Source organism: Strix uralensis, chromosome Z, assembly GCF_047716275.1.
Source record: "Strix uralensis isolate ZFMK-TIS-50842 chromosome Z, bStrUra1, whole genome shotgun sequence".
Lineage (NCBI taxonomy): Eukaryota > Metazoa > Chordata > Aves > Strigiformes > Strigidae > Strix > Strix uralensis.
Window position 1 is genome coordinate 4,415,432 of NC_134012.1, and position 22,723 is coordinate 4,438,154.

General features: G+C 37.7%; 1 protein-coding gene across 2 annotated transcripts in view; it reads left to right on the forward strand.

Moving 5' to 3' along the window:
* Positions 1 to 22,723, forward strand: part of TMEM161B (transmembrane protein 161B) — a 54,205-nt gene that overhangs the window by 13,865 nt on the left and 17,617 nt on the right. For both annotated transcript variants that reach the window (XM_074857160.1, XM_074857161.1), the window contains 5 exons: positions 4,905 to 4,985; positions 9,831 to 9,928; positions 11,678 to 11,834; positions 21,137 to 21,288; positions 21,829 to 21,889. In XM_074857160.1, coding sequence (XP_074713261.1) covers positions 4,905 to 4,985; positions 9,831 to 9,928; positions 11,678 to 11,834; positions 21,137 to 21,288; positions 21,829 to 21,889 — 549 coding nt within the window. The remainder of the gene's footprint in view (positions 1 to 4,904; positions 4,986 to 9,830; positions 9,929 to 11,677; positions 11,835 to 21,136; positions 21,289 to 21,828; positions 21,890 to 22,723) is intronic.

A 22,723-nucleotide genomic window follows, 5' to 3' on the forward strand; every position in this document is an offset into this window, starting at 1 on the left:
CACCTGCTGATTAGCCTTGCATACAAAGAGTGCTTAGGTGTTTATTAGAAATTCTATTTTTTTTTTAATACTTCATAGGACAGGATTAGTATAAATTTCAGTACACTACTTCCTCATAACAATAGATCAAGCAGACATAATGAGTTGCAAGGGGAGCATTCCCTGTGTAACAACGAAAACCAGCAGCTGTTTTGAATACAAATCAGTATCTTAAATATTAAAAGAATCATAGACAATATGTTTTTTCGTTTCGGAAGAAAAACACTTTGTATGATTAGAAGGTAGTGTGCTGTCTTTTGTAATTGTTAAAAATTTGAGAATATCAAATCTCTACTCACTGATTTCTGAAGGAGTATCCTTGAATAACAATGTGCTCCATAGGAGTCTTAACCAGTCTTGTATAATTTTTCCATTGCCTTTTTTCTGCTGCATCTCAGAATTACCAACTTTTTTCTTTTTAATTTTCTCCATTTCATCACCTGAAGAGTTGCTAATGGAAAATGACTAAATGTTGTTTAGATGCATGTTAGGTATAATGGAAAACAGTAATTGTCAGGTGAATAATATGAACAGGAATCATACTCTCAATTGTTGTGTGAAGTTTCACTGTTGACCACATCTGCAGGGTATTGATCACCCTTTTTGTGCTCTAAAAAGAGTATTACATTAACGAATATGAAATTGCATACTGTTTATTTTTAAGGTGTGTTACTACCATAGTGTTTTTTATCAGCAATTACTCAAATGACATTTTTTACTTTTTATGTCCTCTTTAAAAGATTTATTTAAATTTTTGTTTCAAAATTTAAATATTTAAGTGCTCTTTTTAAAGAATTGCTCGATACTATGCCCATGTTCTTCATTCTTGTGAAGTTTTCACTCTCTGTATCCTTGTTCTAAAGCATGTCTTGTGACGGTGATAGGGAGAGGTTTGCTGTTCAAATATTTTTCATAATCCTTTTCTTCTTTTATCTTTGCACACCTGCAGATTGATAAATAGATAAAGCAGGATTTCTGCACTTGTGCCTATGGAATTTTGCTCTGACTGAAGTCAATGGGAGTCTTATTATTGCCTTTCATGTCAGTAGTCTTGACAATCTCATTGTTGCTTTTCAGTGTTCTATTTATCTGGTAACTATTTTAGTGCATTGTAATTTCAGTCATTGTGAATAACCTCCCAAATACAAGAATTATGTAAAGAGCCAGAAATATTTCTGCGTTCCAGAAATAAAAACAAGTCAGAAGCTTCACTGCAACAAGAATCTGAATTTAAACGGCCAAAAGAAAAACAGATCTCTTCTTAGTTCAGCTGACAAACTATCTTCTATGTTAACCCATTTTCTTTAGTGCTGTCTTTTTTTGCCTTCAGCGTTTTCTTTGACAGACCTGTGTGGGTGGGGTGGTGGAGGGTTTTATAGACATGTAAGGCACAGGCAGACACGCTCCTAAGTAGTCCAGCTTTCCTAGGAAAAGTTACTGCCTGCTCCTCCTTTCCTTTGTCAATATACTTCAACTAGTCTTTGGTTCCTGGAACTGGTTATTGGCTTAAGTGTCTTCCAAAGGGTTGGGAGGCTTTTCTAAGCAAGATAGTCTGAAATGTCTGCAGATAGCCCTTGCCAAATGGAAGGGAGGATAAACATATTACCAGACAAGCCAGAAACTCTTAAGTGACCAGTTGGTTTCAAGATGCCTGTATGTGTACATTCAAAGTTGATGAAAAGGAAACACAGACACTTCAAAATTTAGAAGATCTGTTAGAATAGGTTGACACAATTATTAATTTACAGAATGAACAGCTCTCATTGACTGCTAAAAAATTATTTACTTAATGTCGTAAAGAAATAAAAACTTTTCCAATCAAGGCTATGTTCAGAACTTGAACAGAATTTGAATATTTGTATTTATTGAAGTCAATGAATTTGCAGCCTAAATATCTGTATAGGCTTTTTCATTTTTAACTAATAAAACATTCTCTACCAAAATGTTGCTTGTAAATTGCTCAGCTACATTCTATTTTCAGGCCGCTTCAGGAGGACAGGAGAAAATGAATGTTTTGTTGTGCATTCATTAATGACCTTCATTCAAATTAACTGGGGCATATTTGTGCTGCTATTGCTATTCAGACTAACTTGGGTATGTCAAAGCTACAGAGGAATCAGTTGTGGGATTTCAGTTTTAAACATATATAAGCTAAAGCAGATATGAACTACTTTTTTTTTTTTTTTAGCTCTACCTTTATGACAATGTTTGTTCAGATCTCTTGGTTTGTAGATTTTAAATGCAAGGTGTGTAGCATTTATTAACTAGAAAATCCCCAAACTCTTGTATCCTGTTAGTTGTAATTAGGAATCACTTGCAACATGTGTAGTGTAATTAAGAGCAAATTGTGATTTAAGTGTTTGATTTGTGTTAGTATGTTACACATGGCAAGGATTTTGTCTGTTCTGCTGTATTAGGTACTATTTCTGTGCAGGAGATATTTTGAAAAATTTGCTTTCCAACACAGGTAATTTTTGTCATTACAGAACTTGTGGTACTTTCAGTATGCAAAGTTCAGATCTGGGAAATGGTGAATGACAAAACAGAAGACTATTTCTTTGCTTTCCCTCACCTTCTCTAGGTCATGTGAAAGATAGGAAGAAGTTAGTATCTCCAGTGTAGGTTGTCTTCTTGGATGAAGAGGTAGTTGCTCTGGTTTCTGTGTGATTCTCAGTCTTAACAAAGGCTGTTTTGCAGCAGAGTTTGCAAACAGCAAGTTTTCTAGCTGGGACCACACATGGTAAAAATAAATGAGTGCAATAACTTGCACTCTTACTGAAGCCTCAGAAAAAAACCACCAGAAATTCAGACCCTCTTCTCCCCACCAAAACTCCTTGTACATGCAAAGTCTGTAGTATTGGCCATTTTCAATTTTTGAACTGGCAGTGAATTCCTTCAAGAGAAATTTGCAGCGTGCAATGGTGTGGATCATGCTGATGTGTTATTAGCTGTTACTGAACTTCTTTTCTCTTGAAGAAGTCCCAGCATCAGCTGATTCTTTAGCCCAGCAGTACCTACTGACACAGGCTTGTGGAACCCCCTATTAACCAGATTGTATTCTTTGTAATATTGCTGGCTTGAACTCTTATCCATTATGCCAGCTTTTAAGTTATTTTAAAATGATGTCCATGATCTCTGTGCAACTGCCTGTTCAGTGCTTCATTATACCAACAATTAAACTGCTGAAATCGGGAGCTTTTCCTGAAACGTGTTGTATTTTTGTCACACCATTTTTCTTCATTCCCGATTCCCTATCCTCAGCCAAGTTTAGTGTAGTGTCAAGGACAGTATCAGAGGGGCCATGTCTCCTGTTTAAGATCTGCCAGGCAGGCATGTGCTCAGTGATACACATTTCATTATAATTGTACCTCTTCTTTATCATAGTCTTTGTCCAGTGTCTCTTGCAGCACATGTGCACACATGAAGTGTCTGTGCCATCGCATGGAAGGTATATGATGTATAATACTGCTTCTTGTGGCTGCTCGTATTTAGGACTGTTTCTGCTTTTAGCGCGAGTCCTGTAGCAGTGGACCTCCTTCAGCAGACAAGTGTTCCTTAAAGAATGACAAAATTTTTTATATTTACTTGAAAGTCCATATTCTGCAAATATAAAGATGGGTGGACTAGACTTCCACTTGGGACAGGAAGCCTTTCCAAAGCAGAGCTGGGAATCAGGTGTTGTCCAAGTGGCTTGAGGATGTTTGTATTTCATGTTTAATTTTCCAAATTTGCCTTGCTCTCTTTTTGAAATTGGATGTAATATAATCTCTCATTCACCAGTATGCATTTGAATGGTCCTACTTGATGAGAATTTCTTAAGGTGAGAAGTACTGGTTGTGCATTCCATTATCATCACTATTACCCCATGATAACCTGTGTCACCTGTTAGTGGCCGCCTCCTCCAGAAAAGTACTTCCACATAAATTTCCCAAGTCTGCTCCTGTCAATACTTGGGCTCTTTTGCCTCAGTGTTTAAGAATGGAGATCAGAGTGACGTCCTTGCTGCATCTGGACAGAACTCTCCCCTGTTCAGCGTGGAAAAGGCCTTGTTTCAGCTACTAAGGTTTTTGACACACTTACAAATTAAGGTAGAGAGTAAGGTAAAATGTACCATTTTAGAGACTTAACTGTCTCTGCTTTTCATCTACAGAATTTCCTTGCCACTACTTTTCTTTTAAATAAATGTGCAATGGCTGTTGCATTGGCTTGTGAAAGTGGAAAAACTTGCAGCTCAGCTACATGTAAATAAGTGACTTTTTTAATAGCACTTTTTCTAGTAGGAGTTGAAGATATACTGACGAGGTGTTTAGGAAAGGAATGTTTATGTTATCATCTGCTCTGCCTAAGAAAAAAGACTGGTAATGGTTATTTGATAATAGCTGTTCCAGATTCTGGAAAATTACTGTTTTTTTGAGAGGCATAATTATACTTTACAAAATCGTTGAGAATACTGTTCCACTGGGTAATTATAATTATTCTAGTGAACGATGGTATATGAATTATGGTATAATTATTCTAGTGAACTTTTTTCAATATCGGTACAACCTTGTTTGCTGTATTTGATGATAACTTGAAAATTTGGTGTTTTGAGAAGTGAAGGGCTTTCACTTGAATGACAAAGTAGCAAAGCTTTCTAATTATGAGTAAGCATCTTGTATACTGAAGAGAACTGAAGTTTAGCTGTGGTTATTCAGTTCAGGCAGGGTTGGTACTTACACACTAGGGTATTTTGGTTAGGTGTTGCAAATGACCATTGTCTTAATATACATGTAGGTTTGTGTTGATATATAGTGTTTTTTTTTAAAAAAACCACTCTAAATTGCTAATACTGATATTGTTTTACTTGAGATTTTCTTTTTCTTTAGTTTACGGTGGTATCAGCATCCTACTGAAGAAGAACTACGGATTCTTGCAGGGAAACAAAGAGGGAAGAGCAAAAAAGATAGGTAAATACTTGTTTTAAGCTTTTTTCCTTTTTTTTACCTCTTTTTTTTTTTTGTCAGCATGATCCTTGTAATAACTTTGCCAGCCAACTTTTGTCTTTGTGTAAGTTGAAAATGGCTAGTTGCATATGACAACCCTGTTTACATTAATTATCACAGCTCTGTACTGAACTGTGTTCTTTCAGCTTAACAAAGAGTTGAACGTGCCCAAATTGTGCAGAACTGGATGATTTCCAGTCCACAAAATTGGTCTGTGAAATTGCTAATTTGGTGGCAGAGATTTTTTTTTTTAGAGATATATAGTCATTTGGATGAAAACTGAGGAAAGCAAATCTTCCGTAGGATTGAAGCTCTTCATCTTGAAGGAAGAGAAGAAAGATTTGAGTATATTAGTTCAACATAGGATTAGTATGAGCCACCACTCTCACACAGCTGTGAAAAAGGTAAATGAGCTCCTAGGATGTATTAGGTGAGGTATTTCTAGTAGAAGAGATAGGGAAATATTAATCCTCTTGGACAAGGCACCAGTGCAGAACTTTATCTGGATTACTGTGTACAGTTCTGATCACTCATGTTCAAGAAAAATGAATTTGTACATGAACAGGTGAACAGAGGGCTACGAGGATCATCCAGGAAACAGAGTGTCTGTCTTACAAGGAGGCTAAAATTGCTTGGCTTGTTTAACCTAGCAAAAAGATGACTGAGAGGGATGAGATAGCTCTCTGTCAGCTTAAGCTGGAAACAGATTTCTGACATTCAGGCATGAAGTTCTGGAACGGCCTTTCCAGAAGTACAACTGTGACAAGAACAGAGACATCTTGAGGTGGTGGAGCTGGCTGTGTTTAAAACAAACCAACCCACCCCTCTGGCTTTCTTTTTGGTGACATAGGAGGTTTCCTTTAGTCCTTTTTCTTTTATTCCAGTATGAACTCTTACAATTCTTAACACCTGTGTTAATCCACAAACTGCACATCTAATTTGTTCGTTGTAATGGGATTTTTCTTTTTTCTGTTTTCCTAGTTCTTGAGCTACATGGTTAGCAACCTTATTGCCACGCTGTTCCAGTAGTATTAAATAACTTTAATTTTACATGTTTGCTACAATATTCTTTCAAATTTAGAAACTCATTTTACCTAACAGTTTTCTCTAACAAGTTGAGGCAAAATAAATGTGAATAGCATTATGATATAGAACTGTTCATTTAACCAGTGATACTTATTCATATGTGAAATAAATTATGCAACGATGTCCACCCATAGGAGCCTTGAAGAGAAAAACACAATCGCATGGCCAAATAATAATTGTACATTGCTCTTCCTGCCTTTCCTCAGCCAAAACATGTGTGTTCTCACCTTCACCAGAGCAATTCCATGCTCTCAGCTGAGTGGAGGCATGGAGTGTTAACATGTACTGACATATAAGCTTAAATTTTGTAATCTTTGGAAAATTTACTGTGAAACTTAGTAGGAACCCGTATCATAAGTCACCTATATATGCATTAAGTCCTTTTTCAGTTACTAAACTTCTGCGTTTAATGTTTCAAATGTGATGCTATGTTTTCATGTCTGTGCAGTCAAGTTTTGTTGGTGTGATTTAGTTATTATATGGTTGATATAATTATCTTACTATATTAACCAAGAGAATACAGTTGTAATAGTTTAGGTAGTTGCTTATACTAGAGTAAATGTTAATCACAGGTGGATATGAAACTTCAAGGACACCAAGATGGTAGAGTGGAGGCTTAAATGATGCTTTTTTTGCTTTGCTGTTCTAACAACAGAATGAGTAATACACTTACTTTTTAGTCAATAATACCTCTGTGTCCTCTAAAGCAGTGGCTGTTGTTGGAGGAGGACTGTAGTTTAAAGTAGGAATTGTTCCTATTGAGTTGGTTTGGATGTACTGTTTTAGGTTGCAAAAAATGGAATGCAGTGCTTCTCTGAGCCAAGGAGACGTGAAATGGATATAGGAGAAATAAGAATGTGTCTATTCGATTTTCCCCATGTCTTTTCAAGATAAAGGATTTGCTTTCTCAAGCCCATAGTCTTGCAGAATTTAGTACCTGCTCCTTACTTAACTTTTCCAATTTGAACTAATTAAAAGAGAAATGACGAAAGGAGATCCAAGGAACTTGCTTGAAAATTAGCCTTAGAAACAGCTGTAGTGTGAACTTGTAGTCCATTTTATTCAATGCGTATTACGTTTTAGTATATTATGCTGTAGGTTATAATAGCACATGAATATTAGGCAGATTTTCTATTTCAGAATCGTTTGTGTTATATTAAATTGTTAGGCTAATGAAAAGGTCCATAGCCACTGTGAATTACTTTGAATTAAAGCTGTCTGATCCAGGGTATGTTCTGACTGTGTCTCTTTAATTATGGGTCCCCTGGGATAATTAGAGTGTAGGAACACCAAATTTTGTTTAGCTGAAATGGCTTCAGTTCTGAAAATGCTCGTCTCACTCAAGATGATGGTGCTCCTGGGTGCATGCAGTATGAAAACATCAGAGTACAGCTCTGGGCAGGGAGACATGTGGAAGTTTGCAGATAGTCAAGTGGCTCGGCAGTGTTTAGACTTGAGCACCTGAAGTTTTGGAGTAATGCTTTAGATTCCTATCCTCAGTTTTCAGTGTGTCCATTAAAATTCTTGTACTAAGAATTAATGTCACCTGAAAAAAAAAAAAAGAAAATTCTTCTGCTTGTGTTCTCATCTCACACATTAGCTGAGAGGACATCATTCCTTAAAAATAAGTTCACAATTGATGATTGAATTTTTTTTTATGCTTATGTCCCAATAACTTGTCTTTCTACAGAAAATCCACCTCTCCTTTTCTAATTTCAGAGGTGCTATTCTAAAATGTGGCAGAGTTTACTGTTTTCTTCCCCATTTAGGAGTTTTAAGTTTGATTTTGATTTTTTTTAACCTAACAAACATTTTCTGATCTGCTTTAATGATTTTTTTTTTTTTAATAGTGATGAAGGTTGTTTTACCCTAGTTAGTAACGGTAATTTCTCAACCCAATTTCCCATAACTTGGCTTGTTCAGGTTCTTTTAAGAGCATCCTGTCTTCTCTGATTTGAAGTCCGGTAGTGTGCCTTATTTTCAGGAAAGTGAAGATCATGATTTTTGTATGGTTTCAGAGCTCCAGATGAAAATGCTCCTTTTGCTCTAGATATGTCATCTTTTATTGTCTTTACATGTATCTCTGCTGTGAAAAATGATGCCTTAAAGATGTGTTATTCTAACCAACAATTTGGAAATCATAGTCTAACTTCATATTATACGTAAAAGACATGCTTTTGTTTATACTGTATTTCAAAGATGATTCAGTAGAACTGGAAAAGGGAAGTGATGGTGGCTAGAGGAAAGGCTTCCACGCAAGGAGGAGAAGCGTAAGGTTTACTAGTCTGGGAACTGGCTAAGGGAGGGTTTTGCAGCAGGTATGTATCTGGTGTGCACAGAGGGTGGATAGGGACTAGTAAGCTTACTACTATGTTATACAGGGAGGCACCAAATGATGTTAGTAGATTTAAGGACTTCTCAGTTTGGGGCACACACTGTGGAACTTTGTACTACAGCACGCTATGCAGCTCAACAAATTTCATCCTGGTTCAGAAAAGGGATTAGGCAAATTCATGTAAGCTTTGAAGAATGATGGTTTCAGGAGATGCACTCTCTGGCTGAGTTTATCCCTAAATTGCTCTATGCTGGAGGCCAGGAAGGGTTTAGCAGTGTGAGGATCAACCTTTGGTTGCCTTATTCCATTTGTATAAGCCAGTAGCCACCTGTATGATAGGAGCAAATGAATCTGTGTTACTCTTTATGAAGCCTCTGCATATCGCCATCATGCTCTGCAGCGAGGGCTAAAACCTGGAACACAGCTCTGAAGCCTGGTGCTGTATTGTGATGTACTTGGCCTTGTGTGCCTCCCCAAAGACAGCACGGTGGATTATTTTCAAGATGTACTGGATCTCTAGGATTGCTAGTAATACTGTGATAATTTTTTTTTTTGCTTCTTTACATAAGCAGGGTATGAATTGGAACAAGTCTATAGTACTTCTACATATACTCTTAGATTAGAAAACTATCTTTAAATTGTCTTTGCTTGATGGCTAGTAGGATGGGTCTTTCAGGGATCTAGGTTAGTCTTGCTCACGTGATGTACTTGCTAAGCACCCTGTTGTGACAAAAAGTCCTAATGCTTTTTTGGGAAATCTGTTTTTTATTTTTTTCCTTAGAAGCTATCTTTTGAGATAGATTGCTGCACGTTGTTCTTTCCAGTGAATGTTCAATAAATTAACACTGCTGAGTCTGTCTGTCTGTCTTACTTATTTTCAATCCAGAGACTTCAGTGTTCCTGTCTTTCAGCATCCTGGTCTAGACCTCAGTTAAAAAGCCTCAGTTTAGCTTTGATTTTCTCCAGGGTATCTGTATGGCAGGGTGGATATATTCTGCTCTGTAGCTGTACTCATATCACTAACCTTTTGAAACTGTGGAGAACTTACTAAACACCCTGTAGCTCCCCGAACAGAGAAAATTGGTGGGCTGAAGTAAATGCTGGCTACTGGATCTTGCCCTAATACGGGCTCAGGATGCAGTATACAGAAGCCATTTAAATCTGTACTGCAGTGGTATGTCAGAACCTTGCAAGATAAATCTAGGAATCATTGATGTACCTGGTTGTTTCTCGAGATTTGAACTTGAATTAATGCTTTTAGCTAGATAGATAAAAATTGTGTGCGTTTGGCGAAAAAGTGGTCTGCACTTTTCTTAAATTTGAAATGCTATTATATATGGAAAAAGTTTATTTTGTCCTATCTGTGGGTGTATTATTTATTTTTACAGAAAATATAATGGTCATATTGAAAACAAACCCCTAACCATTCCAAAAGACATCGACCTTCACCTGGAAACAAAATCTGTGACTGAAAGGGACACTATCGGTAAGAATAAGTGGATTCAGACAATAATGTTTCAAATATATCCTGATTCTTTCTGTCTAGTGTTTATTTGTGATGAGTGCTGGAATAACGTTTTTCATAGACAATGAATGAATAGAAGTACAACTGATAATAAAGTTAAACAAGAAGGGAAGAATTAGGGCTAAGTCTCCTTTGTTGTTCCATGGGTGACATCTTAATAGCAGTGTTACGGAAAAGGATGAGTAGGTGAAATCCAGCATAAAGCACATCCATCGTTGTATCAGACATCCATATCAATATGAGACGATACCAAAAGGATCAAATCATAGTCTGTTTGAAATAGACATCATAGCTTTGTACAAGAAAATGACAATTGCCAGGTGTCGAAACATATACTTTCTGTTTGTCTGAAATAAGAAATGTGCCACAGCATTGAAACCTAGACCTTTCAACCACACATCTGAAACATTGAGGTAAAATGCTTAGAAACGGAAAATGACAGTACAGAAATAAGCAGCATTAACTGTTTTGGCAGTTGCTATTTTTTTAAATGGTAGTTTTTGATTCCTTAATCATAACCAGTCATTCTGTTACAGAAAACTTATATATGGGTATGTATGTATGTGTGATAAGTACTTTCTTCCTATCTACATTTTTATATCCATATGTATAATATCCATATATGCATAAGCATAGAAAGAAAGGAAGCATAGTCCTATGCAGGAGATTTCTCAGTTTAACTTATTGGAGACAGTGTAGAAAATACCTTTAACAGCAATGCAGAGTTTTTTGAAGCTAACACATAAATAAACAAACCATTCACAAGTTTCAATTGGTGTTATTTGCCTGAAATTACACATTTAGCTGTGTCCCTGAGTATTTATAGATACTGATACAGTGTAGGGTTTAACTGTCTTTAAAAAGTTATGTATACAAACTTCTGTTGAATCAAACCAGATAGTTATTTCAAAATAAGTATAGGACTTGGAAATACCTGAGTTTGTCCAATTTCATGTGTTTGACATCAGGTAGGTAGCTTGTAATCAACAGACAAATGCTCAGTAATGTTTTGTGACTTTTTAACCCTGTAGATGTAAGGAAGGTGTTTGCGAGGGACAGGCTGCACTTTGTTGTCTCAAATTGTTCCTTGCAGTTCCCAGCACCTATGGGAGCTCTCTCTTTGTAAATCACCCAGCCTGTATGCAACACAGTATGATCCCCAGAATTTTTACAGTGGAATTTACACAATGATTTATTGCTGTACGGGAGGTACTAACAAAACCTGGAAGAACAAACCATCAGTATCTTAGAGGTTGTTTATTTTAAAGAAAAAGTGATTATATGTAGTATTTTAAATGACTGCCAATGAGCTTTTAATCTTTAACAGAGTCAAAAAAACTCTTAACCTGGAATTGCTGCTAGACTCAACTGGAAAACCATTTTCTGTTGTGATGTTGAGATCTAAATTAAGTATGCTTTTCGAACTTAGGTTGTTAATGAATAAAAGCTGACATGATAGAATAGTAAAATCTTGTAGCCTTATAAATTTAAGTAGTAATTAAGTATCGAATAACAGAAGTGAAGAGTGAAGTTGTTGTTGAATGGAAAAAATGCGGCTTTTTTGCTGCTGTTGCTCTTTGCTTGGATGATCTGTGTCTACCTAGACATCAAGTAATGGAAAACATTTTTAAATTGTCACTGCATTCTATATATGTCAGTAACTGCCTGAAAATATCACACCTTTAACATCTGCAAACTTGTGTTTTTCAGCATTGCATTATTTTCCGGAATATCAGTGGTTGGTGGATTTCACTGTTGCAGCTACAGTTGTGTATGTGGTGACAGAAGCCTATTACAGTGTTGTGAAGCCCTCACAAGAAATGAATATCAGTGTAGTGTGGTGTCTGCTTGTCTTGGCTTTTGCAGTGTATCCTTTTCTGTTTTGTTAAATCAATATATCTGTTCCAATAGTTTACATCATTCTGCAATTCATATAAAGCTCTGTATTGTTGATTGGGAAGATACACAAATACTTAGCAATCGGAGAAAGGACTGTGTAAGCTAGTGTCATTGTTGGGTAATGTGTATGCTGTACATGCCGATATCAAGAGCTTGTTAACATTAATACCAAATGTATGGAAGAAATACATGTGTGTGAACATATAGTTAGTGCTCATCTGTAGTATGTAGTGGTTCTAAACCACTTCGTTTTGCCCAGTTTGGCAATCAGAAATAGATTTCTGTACGGAAGGTTGTCACAGTTTCAGCTCAGAGGGTGACTGGGCACCATGCAGCCGCTCACTCAGCCCTTTCCCCCATAGTGCTGGGAAGGAGGAAATAAAGCCAAAACCTTGGGAATCGAGATACGGAGAGGGATGACTCATCTGTTACGGTCCCAGGGAAAAGACAGACTCATTAGGGGAAGAAAAAAACATCAATTCAGAGACTAACAACAATAACACTTAACAGAGTGGGACAGTGTTTCCACTGAGTGGAACAGTATTACTGAGTGGGACAGTATTTCCACAACTTAAAAACACCTTCCCCCCACCCCTCCCTTCTTCTTGGGCTCAGCTTTGCTCCCCATCTCTCTACCTCCTGCCCCTGCCAAGTGGTGCAGGGGATGGGGGCTGCAGTTAGTCCCACCACTTCTTCCTCCTCAGTGGGAGGACTCCTCACATTCTCCCCTGCTCCAGTGTGATTCCCCTCTCACAGCAGACAGTCCTCCATGAACCTTCTCTGACCTGAGTCCTTCCCACAGGCTGCAGCTCTCCCAGCGCTGAACTACAACAGTGGGGGCTGCTTCTCCCCTCACAGTCCCGGCCTCCTTCGGGCGCAGCCGCCTGCTCCGCTGTGGGCTCCTCCACGGGCTGCAGGGCAGCATCTGCTCCACCGGTGACCTCCATGGTGGCAGGGGGTCCTGCCCTCTCACCACGGGATACAGGGGGGTCTCTGCTCTGGAAAACCCCCCCCCCTTTCCTCCTGCTCCTTTCTTCCACTGACCTCGGTGTTCACAGAGGTGTCTCCCTCACAGCTCCAACCCCTCCTCCCAGGTTCCCCTTCTTAAATATGTTATCACAGAGGTGCAGCCACCATCACTAATTGGCTCGGCCTTGGCCAGAGGCTGCTCCAACTCGGAGCCAGGGGAGCTTTGAGAAGCTTCTCAGAGGGACCACCGCTGTAGCCCCCTCCCCTGCTACCAAAAACCCCGCCACACACACAGACCCAAAACATTCCACCCCTCACCTCTGCAAATCATGTATTTAAGAACTGTCATTAAAATCCACATTACCCCTCATCTTCTCCATGTGGCTCCTTGTAAGAAGAGAGTCTCCATCTCCTTTGTAGCCACCCTTTAAGTACTGGAACATGGTGACAAGGTCTCCCCTAAGCCTTCTCTCCTCCAGGCTGAACAAACCCAGTTCTCTCAGCCTTTCCTCACAGGACAGGCTGCCCAGTCCCTTGATCATCTTTATGGCCCTTCTCTGCACCCTCTCCAGCCTGGCCACATCTTTTTGGTATAGCTGGGACCAAGACTGAACACAGTATTCCAGGTGTGGCCTGCCAAGTGCTGAGTAGAGGGGGATAATGACTTCTTTATCTCTGCTGGTGATGCCCTTGTTGAAGCAGCCCAGCATCCCGTTGGCCACAGCAGCACACTGGTCACTCATGTTGAGCTTGTTGTCCACCAGGACCCCCAGGTCCCTTTCCACAGAGCTGCTCCCCAGCTGGGTAGGTCCCAGCCTGTGCTGCACTCCTGGATGATGTTTTCCCAGGTGCAACACGTTACACTTGTCCTCCTTGAACTTCATAAGGTCCTTGTCAGCCCACTCTTCCAGCCTGTCCAGGTCTTCCTGCAGGGTGACTCTCCCTTCCCCAGTGCCCACTTCCCCACTCAGTTTGGTATCACCAGCGAACTTCATCAGGGTACACTTGGTCCCATCATCCACGTCACTTATAGAAATATTAAACAGTGTTGGGCCCAGTATTGATCCCTGGGGGACCCCACTTGTGACAGGTTGCCAGTTTGAAAAGGAGCCATTTCCCACCACCTTCTGGGTGCAGCCTGTCAGCCAGTTCCCCCCCCACTGCACAGACCACTTGTCCAGACCGTAACACATCAGCTTCTCTAAGAGAAGGCTGTGGGGAACTGTATCAAAAGCCTTGGAGAAATCCAGATAGACAATGTCCATCTCTCACCCCACATCACCCAAGCAGGTCAGTTGTCATTGAAGGTGATCAAGTTTGTCAAGCATGATCTGTCCTTGGTGAATCAGTGCTGATTTTTCCCAATCACTTGTTTCATTTAACTTGGGATGGCCCCCAGGAAGATTCATTCCGTAACTTTCCCAGGGCCTGAAGTAACACTGATGGGCCTATAATTTCCTGGATCCTCCTTTAAGCTCTTCTTGTAGATGAGGGTGACATTAGCCTTCTTCCAGTCTTCTGGGATGTCCTCCAATCTTCACAACTTCTCAAAGATTATGGAGAATGGCCTCACAATGACGTCAGCCAGCTCTCTCAACACCCTCGGGTGGATAACGTCAGGGCCCATCGATTTGTGGGGGTCAGGCTCCTGTAATAGTTCACACACCAACTCGTCCTTCACTGACGGTGCATCTGTGTTTGCATTGACCTGGATTTTTGTTCCCAAGGTTGGGCCCAACAGTGCTGATAAAGACAGAGGTGAAGAAGGTGTTGAGAACCTCTGCCTTTTCAGTATCGTTGGTGACTAACGCACCTCTCTTGTTTAACAGTGGGCCAATATTTTCCTACTGTTTCTGTAGGCAAGTTGCCTTTTAAACATGTGATAGGTGATAAAGCAGTGGAATTGAGTAAGGGCATGCAACAGTGCAGGTTATGAAAAGGTGAGTTAGAAAATTAATTTCTGCAACTCTTCTGCTCCCTCAACAGCTGACAACCAGATGAAGTGCTAGGTTAGGGTTGATATAGCACTTGAATATTCAAAATTGATTCCTCTGTATAAATGCTAGTTCTTCAGCAGAGATTCTTACTGTGTTGTGGGTTTCTTTTGGAGGGGGGTTGGTGTTAGCAATAGTTGATGTTGTTATGTAAAACCCTTGAACGCTAATGTTTGGTTATATTTGGCTAACATTCTGGATGTACTTAATCCTTGTGTGTACTTGATAATTATTAAAATGTGTGCTGCCTTTATGAGAAAGACAGGAATTCTTTTCCTAAAATGATACCCAGAATTTTCCTTGTAATGAGTGAGAACTTGCTAGAAGAGGGAGTTGAGTCACATTATGAAAAAAAAGACTGTCAGTACCTTGCTTCCAGACCAGGTGTTTCTCCTTTAACTTGTCAATGGACAGATCCACAGTTCAAAAGTCGGTGTCTGGCTCTTGTGCACCTTGTAGTGATGTTATAGCTATATTTTAGTTATTGTATAGCTGTTACTCCACAGCCTTTGTTTTATTTGTTTGGTGAAGTCAGGAATTCTAGTTTAATCTTGGCAGAGGGAAGGAGAGAGGCAGCTACTGCTTAAGAAATCAGAAATGAAAGCCAACACCTTTCACTCCAGTTTTGAGGCTGAGGGGGACATTAATAGAACTAATGGAAAAACAAGCTTCAAATACTAAAGCCACAATGTGCTCTTAAATTTATTAGTGGCAACAGCCCATTTGCTTCATCTTGCAAATCTCGGGTGTAGCCAATTTAAGTAATACTACAGTGATTGCAACTCTAGGTGAAACAGAGTTGTGAATTATATATTGTAGGAAAATCCGCTCTAGTAATTCTTTATTACAGTGGTATTTGAATAGAGTCCTAATTACTGCTTTCATTTGGTCATCAATTCAGAGCAAAACCAAATGCAGAAATTAAAAAAGATTAAGTTGCCTGGCAGCGCAAGCTTTCTGTCTCAGTATGTGAACATGCAAGTAGCTATTAGGGTCTTTTTTTGATTGTTTCTTTCTCACCTGCCATTTTTTTAATATAAATTGAGCCTAAACAAATGTTCCCAGTTTTATTATAATCTGGCTGAAGCACTTGAGATCTAATTGCACATTTGGACCTGGAAGAGAATGAAACAGATCTAGTATTCCCTGCATGTTAGAAGCACATTAGCTGTATTTTCTCACTAGCCTTCATGCATGACTGAAAGGGAAGTAAGATCACATAGATAGTATTAAAAGCAAGAGATGATGTGCTAAAAGCTAAATTTTATCTAGCAAGCTGTGAACATTTAGCATTTTTGTACCTAGTTATGTATTATCTAAGGGACCAGTATTGTTTTGAGGTTTTGGTAAGAGGCAGTATACTTTAGAGAGAAAAGTCTTAAGGACTTCTATCAGTTTGTTGAGATGAGAGAAAGGTTAGAGAAGTTAAAGTTTAAAATCCATTTGGCACTTCTGAAATCACACGCAAATTTAGGAAAGCCTAGGAGAGAATGGCCTGATATATAGGACCAAGTCTTCAGAAATAAATAAATTCCAGGAAATAAGAAATATGTATACAAGTGTAATCTTGTATAATTACTTATCTAGTACTAGGTAGTTGAACAGTCATTTATTAGTTATACAAAGGAAACAAATGGTCAGAACTAGTTTTCTGCCACTTTGTACAACTGTTTTTTTTTTTCCCCTGTGGCATTAATTAGACTTTGTTTTTATTGGAGGATTCTGCTCAGAGTAGGCGATTTTGTAGAAATCCTTGTGAAGTCACTACTTCCTAATATTGAATAGGGCTTTGCTTAATTACCTGTATGGTTCCTGGAATGAAGCAGTGTGATCCTGTGAAGTCTGAGGGGATAGCAGCAGTACAGAAGGCTGCAGTACCAGGAAGTACAGTCTAAACTTTATGTTAGAGTTAACATCTCTATAAATATGTTAACATAACTTACTCTGGGCATTATAGCTTTTTGGGTGAAGGAGGATGGTGCAAAGAGTGATACACAGAGGTATTGATAACAGTCCTTGTGATCACTGGAACCTAGCCAGGTGAAAAGAGATTTCAGAAGAAAACTGGCCCATGTATTATGACGTCAGGCCTCTGGGATGCTGAGAATACTTTAAAACTTACACAACAATTTACTAATTCAGTATGTTAAGACCAGAAATGATTCATCATCATTTAAGTGTTAGGAAAATTTGGTTGCCTCCATATTTTCAATTGTAAGCAGTCAACGTGATATGTCAAGAATTAATTCTGTAACCATTTTGTGTTTTGATGACAGGTGTTTCTTCTGTTTCATGGCTGTGTGTTAAGAGGTTGTAGTGAAGGTTTGGCTGACAGAATGACAAAAAAAACCTTAGAGAATTTGGAAGTCGTGGTTGGAAATTTTTTCAGCTGCGTCTTCCTGAAATAGATGTTTTGATTCAGTGCAATGACCCACTATTAGCATTTTGGAATGTTCATAGCGTATTCAGAAAAATGCCAGAAACTAATCTAGTCTACGCATCTGTGTCTTAACAGAAATTTAGTCTAAGAAGGAGTAGTACATAAATTTAGTGTTTGAGTTCCAGTGTTAGAGTGTGTTGGCATTACATTGATGGTAGTTGCACTAGGCACAACTAAGCTAGCTTTAAGCATGTTTCATGTGCTGAAACGTTTGTGCAGCTGCATTAGCAGGTACCTCAGCGAAAGATGCAGGATTCCTCTTCCAGACGGAGTAGATGCTCAAGTGGCAGCTCATGGTCAGCCTACCCACTGTAAGGCCAGGGCAGGAATCTCTGCGTGTCTCCCTTGTTCCGTGGGACTGGGGTGTGAACAGTCTCATGATACAGTGGATAAATAGTTGCAGGATAGGGAACTCTCTTATTTTTAGCAGGACAGAAAAATTAAATGGCTAGATACTTTCAGGAAGACTCAGAGATGTTTCTTGGAGGCAGAATTTAGAAGACCTGCTGTACCACCTGCTTGGGGTTTAGTATTTTTGAAAGGCTGCAGGATACTATGTTGGTTGATCACTTTCCATGCTGATAGCCTGCAGTCACTGAACGGTTTCTCGTACCTGAAGAGGAGTAACAAAAGATCTTACAAAACAAAGATCTTGAGGTTTTTTTAAAACACATTATTGGTCATGGCCTTCTGATTGTGAATTTTGGCTCAAAAATGAGTTTTGCAATGTTTCTTTCAAAAGTGACATTAATGTTTGTGAAAACTCATTGTGGTGTAGGCCAGAATGTTTGAATTACTATTTTTTTAATTATCCTATATTTACAATTTGTTGCAGATAGTAACTATTTACAGATTGATGGTTTCTATTACTTTGAAATTTGGAAAGGTGGTTTCTGTCAGAACAAATATTCAAAATTAGCAAACTGAGTTACTGATTGCAATTCTAAATGCAGCAGTTGCAGCCAGCTTCCTTGCAAAGGATTGGGATTGTAAAATAACAAAATGGTTTATTGGTGGGAGGAAGAATGCGTGAGGATAGAGTAAGATGGACAACACTGAGAGACAATCCATCTTAACAGTAAGCTGTGCCTAATTTAAATTACTATATTTACACGGCTATTTAGAGTTCATCACTGAGAACAACTGAATAAGTCAGGTTACATTTTTTGTCTGTAAACTTTTAAACAGTGTTCTATGCAATCGTTTTTGTTGCAAAGGCAAGGTATTTAGGAAAATTAATGTGGTTAGGAAAAGTAAGGTATTTCTCAGCTGTGAAGCTGTTTTATCTGAAAAGGTTTAAAAAACCTGCTTTCATAGGTAGGTTAGTAAATTTCACTGTCTACTTTGGGAAACATATGGATGGCATAGCAAAGGAACATGACGGTCTTTTCTTGACTGAATGTTGATCTAGGGAAAGTCAGTCATCAAATACCTTAAAATAACCACTGAGCCTTAAACTATTATTTTTTCTACATATATGCAATTAGAAATAACATAGAGGAGATTACTTGGTTTTCAATTGTGTATCCAAAAATTTTGTGTATTTTAATAGAAGCAGAAGACGGATCTTTTTCTCTTCAACCATGTGCATAAATACCAGTGGACTAGATAATTCCAAAAGTCCATAATTGCAATAATTTAAAAGATAAAATTATTTTTGTAAAAGTGTATGCTCTGAATTCTACAGGCATATCACCTTTTGTGACCAAAAACCAGAAAGGTAGGAATCTATTTACTTAGCACTGTATAATCCTGAATTATTTGTTTCAGGTCCTGAAACATAGGTCAGACAGTGAAAGGAAGTGATGAAGTGAGCCATAATGCTTTGATTTTCTCCATCCCTAAAATAGGTAGCAGTGGTGATTATTCAACTAACAGAAGATTTCAGTCACATATAGTTTGCATAGTCATTAAATTATATATGGAGTTCTGAATCTGCACTATAATGGGAATTTACTGTCAGTATGCTTTCTTTTTCCCAGTTGCATTTTCCACATCCTTTAGGCATAATCCATAGCTGAAAACATGAAGGACCTAGTGGGTTATAAATCTGTAGGTTAGGACTATTGATCACAAACTGTTATGAAGTCCTTTGTATAACTTCAGGATTTGAAATTAATGTGTCTTCAATTTGTGATTGATGTCCCTAGCTGTAAGAAGACAGTTGGTTTAAGAATGTATTATTAGAGAAACAGAGCTTTCCAGCACACAGTTACTATGACCCATTGTGTACCTTTTTTAGGATGATTTAAGTCTTCCTTTAGATAAATCAGTTCTTTCTGTGAAGCATGAAGGGAGCTTAAGTTGATTACTGTGAACTTAGAGTCATTAAATGCTGTGCTTAGGCCACATTATTGTGTGCATATGAGTACCTCTCTGCACATACATGAAATAAAGCAATGTTTATGTTAAACATGTGCTGCTGACTGAACTGCTGTATTGCATAATTGCATAGTTTCTTGAGAGATTAACTGATGACTGTTCAAATGTTTCACTGAATAGATACTCTAAAACATGTTTTCATGTAATCTACATCTAAAAATACTTCCAATTAAAAAGTGAAAATATGAATGAATATGTTATTGCATAGTGGAAAAAACAGGTACAGTTTACACTTAAAATCTTTTCCCTTTTTCTCTTTGTTTTTTCAAAGCAGGTAATGTCTGGAGTGACGTCCAAGTACTTTATTTAAATATGGACTGGATATTGCCTGCCATTTGAAAAAAAAAAATTATAGTGGACTGCAACTCATAGTAACGAGTTGACATTATATCATGAAAAATTTATCCTAATCTACTGTTCAACTTTGAAGCTAATTATGTTTAGAAATGTGTTAAAAAGGAGAAGAGTCAATAAACATTTTAAAAACAGCTTGATAACAGAGCAGGTCATGTCTTAGATGTTCGTATTTGTGGCACTGGAGTTACATGAAAGGACTTAATATATCATACCAGACTATGTAGGGTTTTTTAAGTTTTTTGGTTTTGTTTTTTTTTTTTTTTCCCCAAGATGAGCATGGGATAGATCTTTCTTTCCTAGATAGTACTAAGCATGCTGTTGTTTTACTATCTTTGATAGGTGAGAAATCTCAAACACATGCATGTGAAAGTGAAGAAATACAAATTTAATCTTTTCCTATGTTTTCTATTTAGTAAACAGTCACATTTTCTGTTTAGTAAACAGTCACAATCTAAGCAACAATCCCATGACATTTGTCACAGTTTCTTGTAAGTCAGATCTACACTCCCTGTGAGCAAAAACTCTCATAGTTGAGAAATTTTATCCCATTAATGATAGAAGAGCTTGCTGGATCATCCCGTTCTTGTCGTTTGTATGTATACCTTAGGGTTGTGCATCCAGGAAGAATGCATATAGCTCCTCTGTGGTTAAAAATGTGTTTATTCACTTCCCTGCCATCACTGTTGCATTCAAAGGTGGTATTTTGGAATTGAAATATTAAATCTTGAGTTATGTAGTTTGATTAAATATTTTTCATTGAGCTTGATAGTTTGCATTGAAGACACAATTGTCTTACTTTTGGTTTGTTGTAACTTATGATTGTGTAATCCTTTACATTTAAACTGTGGTTTAATTCTCCTGGCTTGAAAGTGAATATTGCTGCAATTGTCTATAAGTAAGCCTAAATCAAAACTATAGAGTAGTGTGTTCCTGGCTACCCATTATGTGATTATTATGCTTTACAGTATTCTGTAATTTTAACCTAAAATTGGCTGAACACATAATACTTTTTTAAAAAAATTGCTCATCATAAAACAGGCCTAGTATAGATGACCAAAATACAGCTTTATAGTTCTTAAATATAGTTATTTTACAAACTTAATTTTCCTTGACCTTTTTCTTGTGTAGTAAGGTACTGTTTTCATTGACTACCCATTATTTCAAAGTAGAGGATGGAGGTGAAAGATCAGTCTGTGTCACCTTTGGTTTTTTCTTCTTCGTGAAAGCAATGGCAATTCTCATTGTGACAGAAAAGTATCTAGAGTTTGGACTGGAATCAGGTAACTCCTTTCTTTAGTGTTTCCAACAGCTCCAGTGATTGCATGACCTGAAAAATTTATTTCAAGTCTTTTAGGTGTTTTTGAGCATATCTGTGTTAAAATGAACTCTGTATGTCATACAATTCTAAGAAATTTTGCTTTGGAATGCAGATTCTGAAGGATATCCTGTATATTTTCCCTGCTTTCTTTTACATGGTGTACTCTGCCTAGGTCGTTTACTTTGTCAGTGATATTTGCCTTTCAGTTTTACATTTAACCCATTTTGCCTTTCATAGTAAAGTGAAGCTCCTTTACTGAAAAAAAAATACTTATATTTGTAAAAAATATTAATTTTATTCATGTGCTTGAAGCGTACAAATATCAGAGATGTTAATAATCAAGTTTTATTGCATGATGGCATACTAATTAGCACATGAAAGAGCTACACTAGACATACGAAAATTTGTTTAAAAGATTACTTGTTACCTAGCATTTTATGTCAAAAAAGGGGTTCTGCATTTGTACCGTAATAAAATACATATAATATATGTGTCTCTGCAGGATTCTCGAATTTCTCAGAAAGTGCTATGCAGTTTCTTGAAAAGCAGGGTTTGGAATCCCAGTAAGTTTCTGGAAATACATTTGTCAGTTTTATGTGTGCATTTGTAACTGAACCACTTAGATTTTCTTAGCAACCATTTGTCTTGCATGTTTTGCTCTTGTACGTGCTTATAGTCTATAATAGTGTGAAGAGGTGGGTTAATGAAAACAATTACTCACAAGTAACTTAAGTTGCATTTGTGTTTTCTGTTTTTAATTTGGTGGTAGTTTCTACTCTGACATTTTGGTTGTAGTTTATAAAATACAGTTCAAAAGTATAAACATTTTTTCATGGTAATTGCCTTCAGCTTTGCAAGAATTGCTTAAAACAGGTGATGGGTATTTTTTGCCATTCCTGTGGTATGTAAGAGGATGAGTGTGCAAAAGCCACAGATGGAGCTTGCGATAAAGTTGGTATTAGGAGTAAATTTTGTCTTTCAGTCCCATTTTCAGGTTGTAATAGTGTTTTCCTATTATGCAAAAACATCTGCTTGCTACAGGACATCCAAGTTTTGTATAGACTGTCAAAGGAACATGCCATAGCTTGTGATGTTACATATATATACAAGCGCTGTTGTAAAATGGATTTCTGTTACAATTCTTTCCTTATACATATGCTCTAAAATGCATTTATGGGGTATGTCATCACTGTGGGAGCGCAACTTGGAACTTCTTGCTTGATAGTTCTTAAGTATCATACAGAAGCTATGGAATGTCTTTATTTCTGAGGAACAGAAGTTTCCTCAAACTAGATTAATGTGTCATTTATGAATAAGCTCATGGGAAACCCTTAGCTGAATCCCATGTGTTTCTTAGCCTTTCTTCACTCTGCTTTTCCTAAACTGTTGCAAGTTAT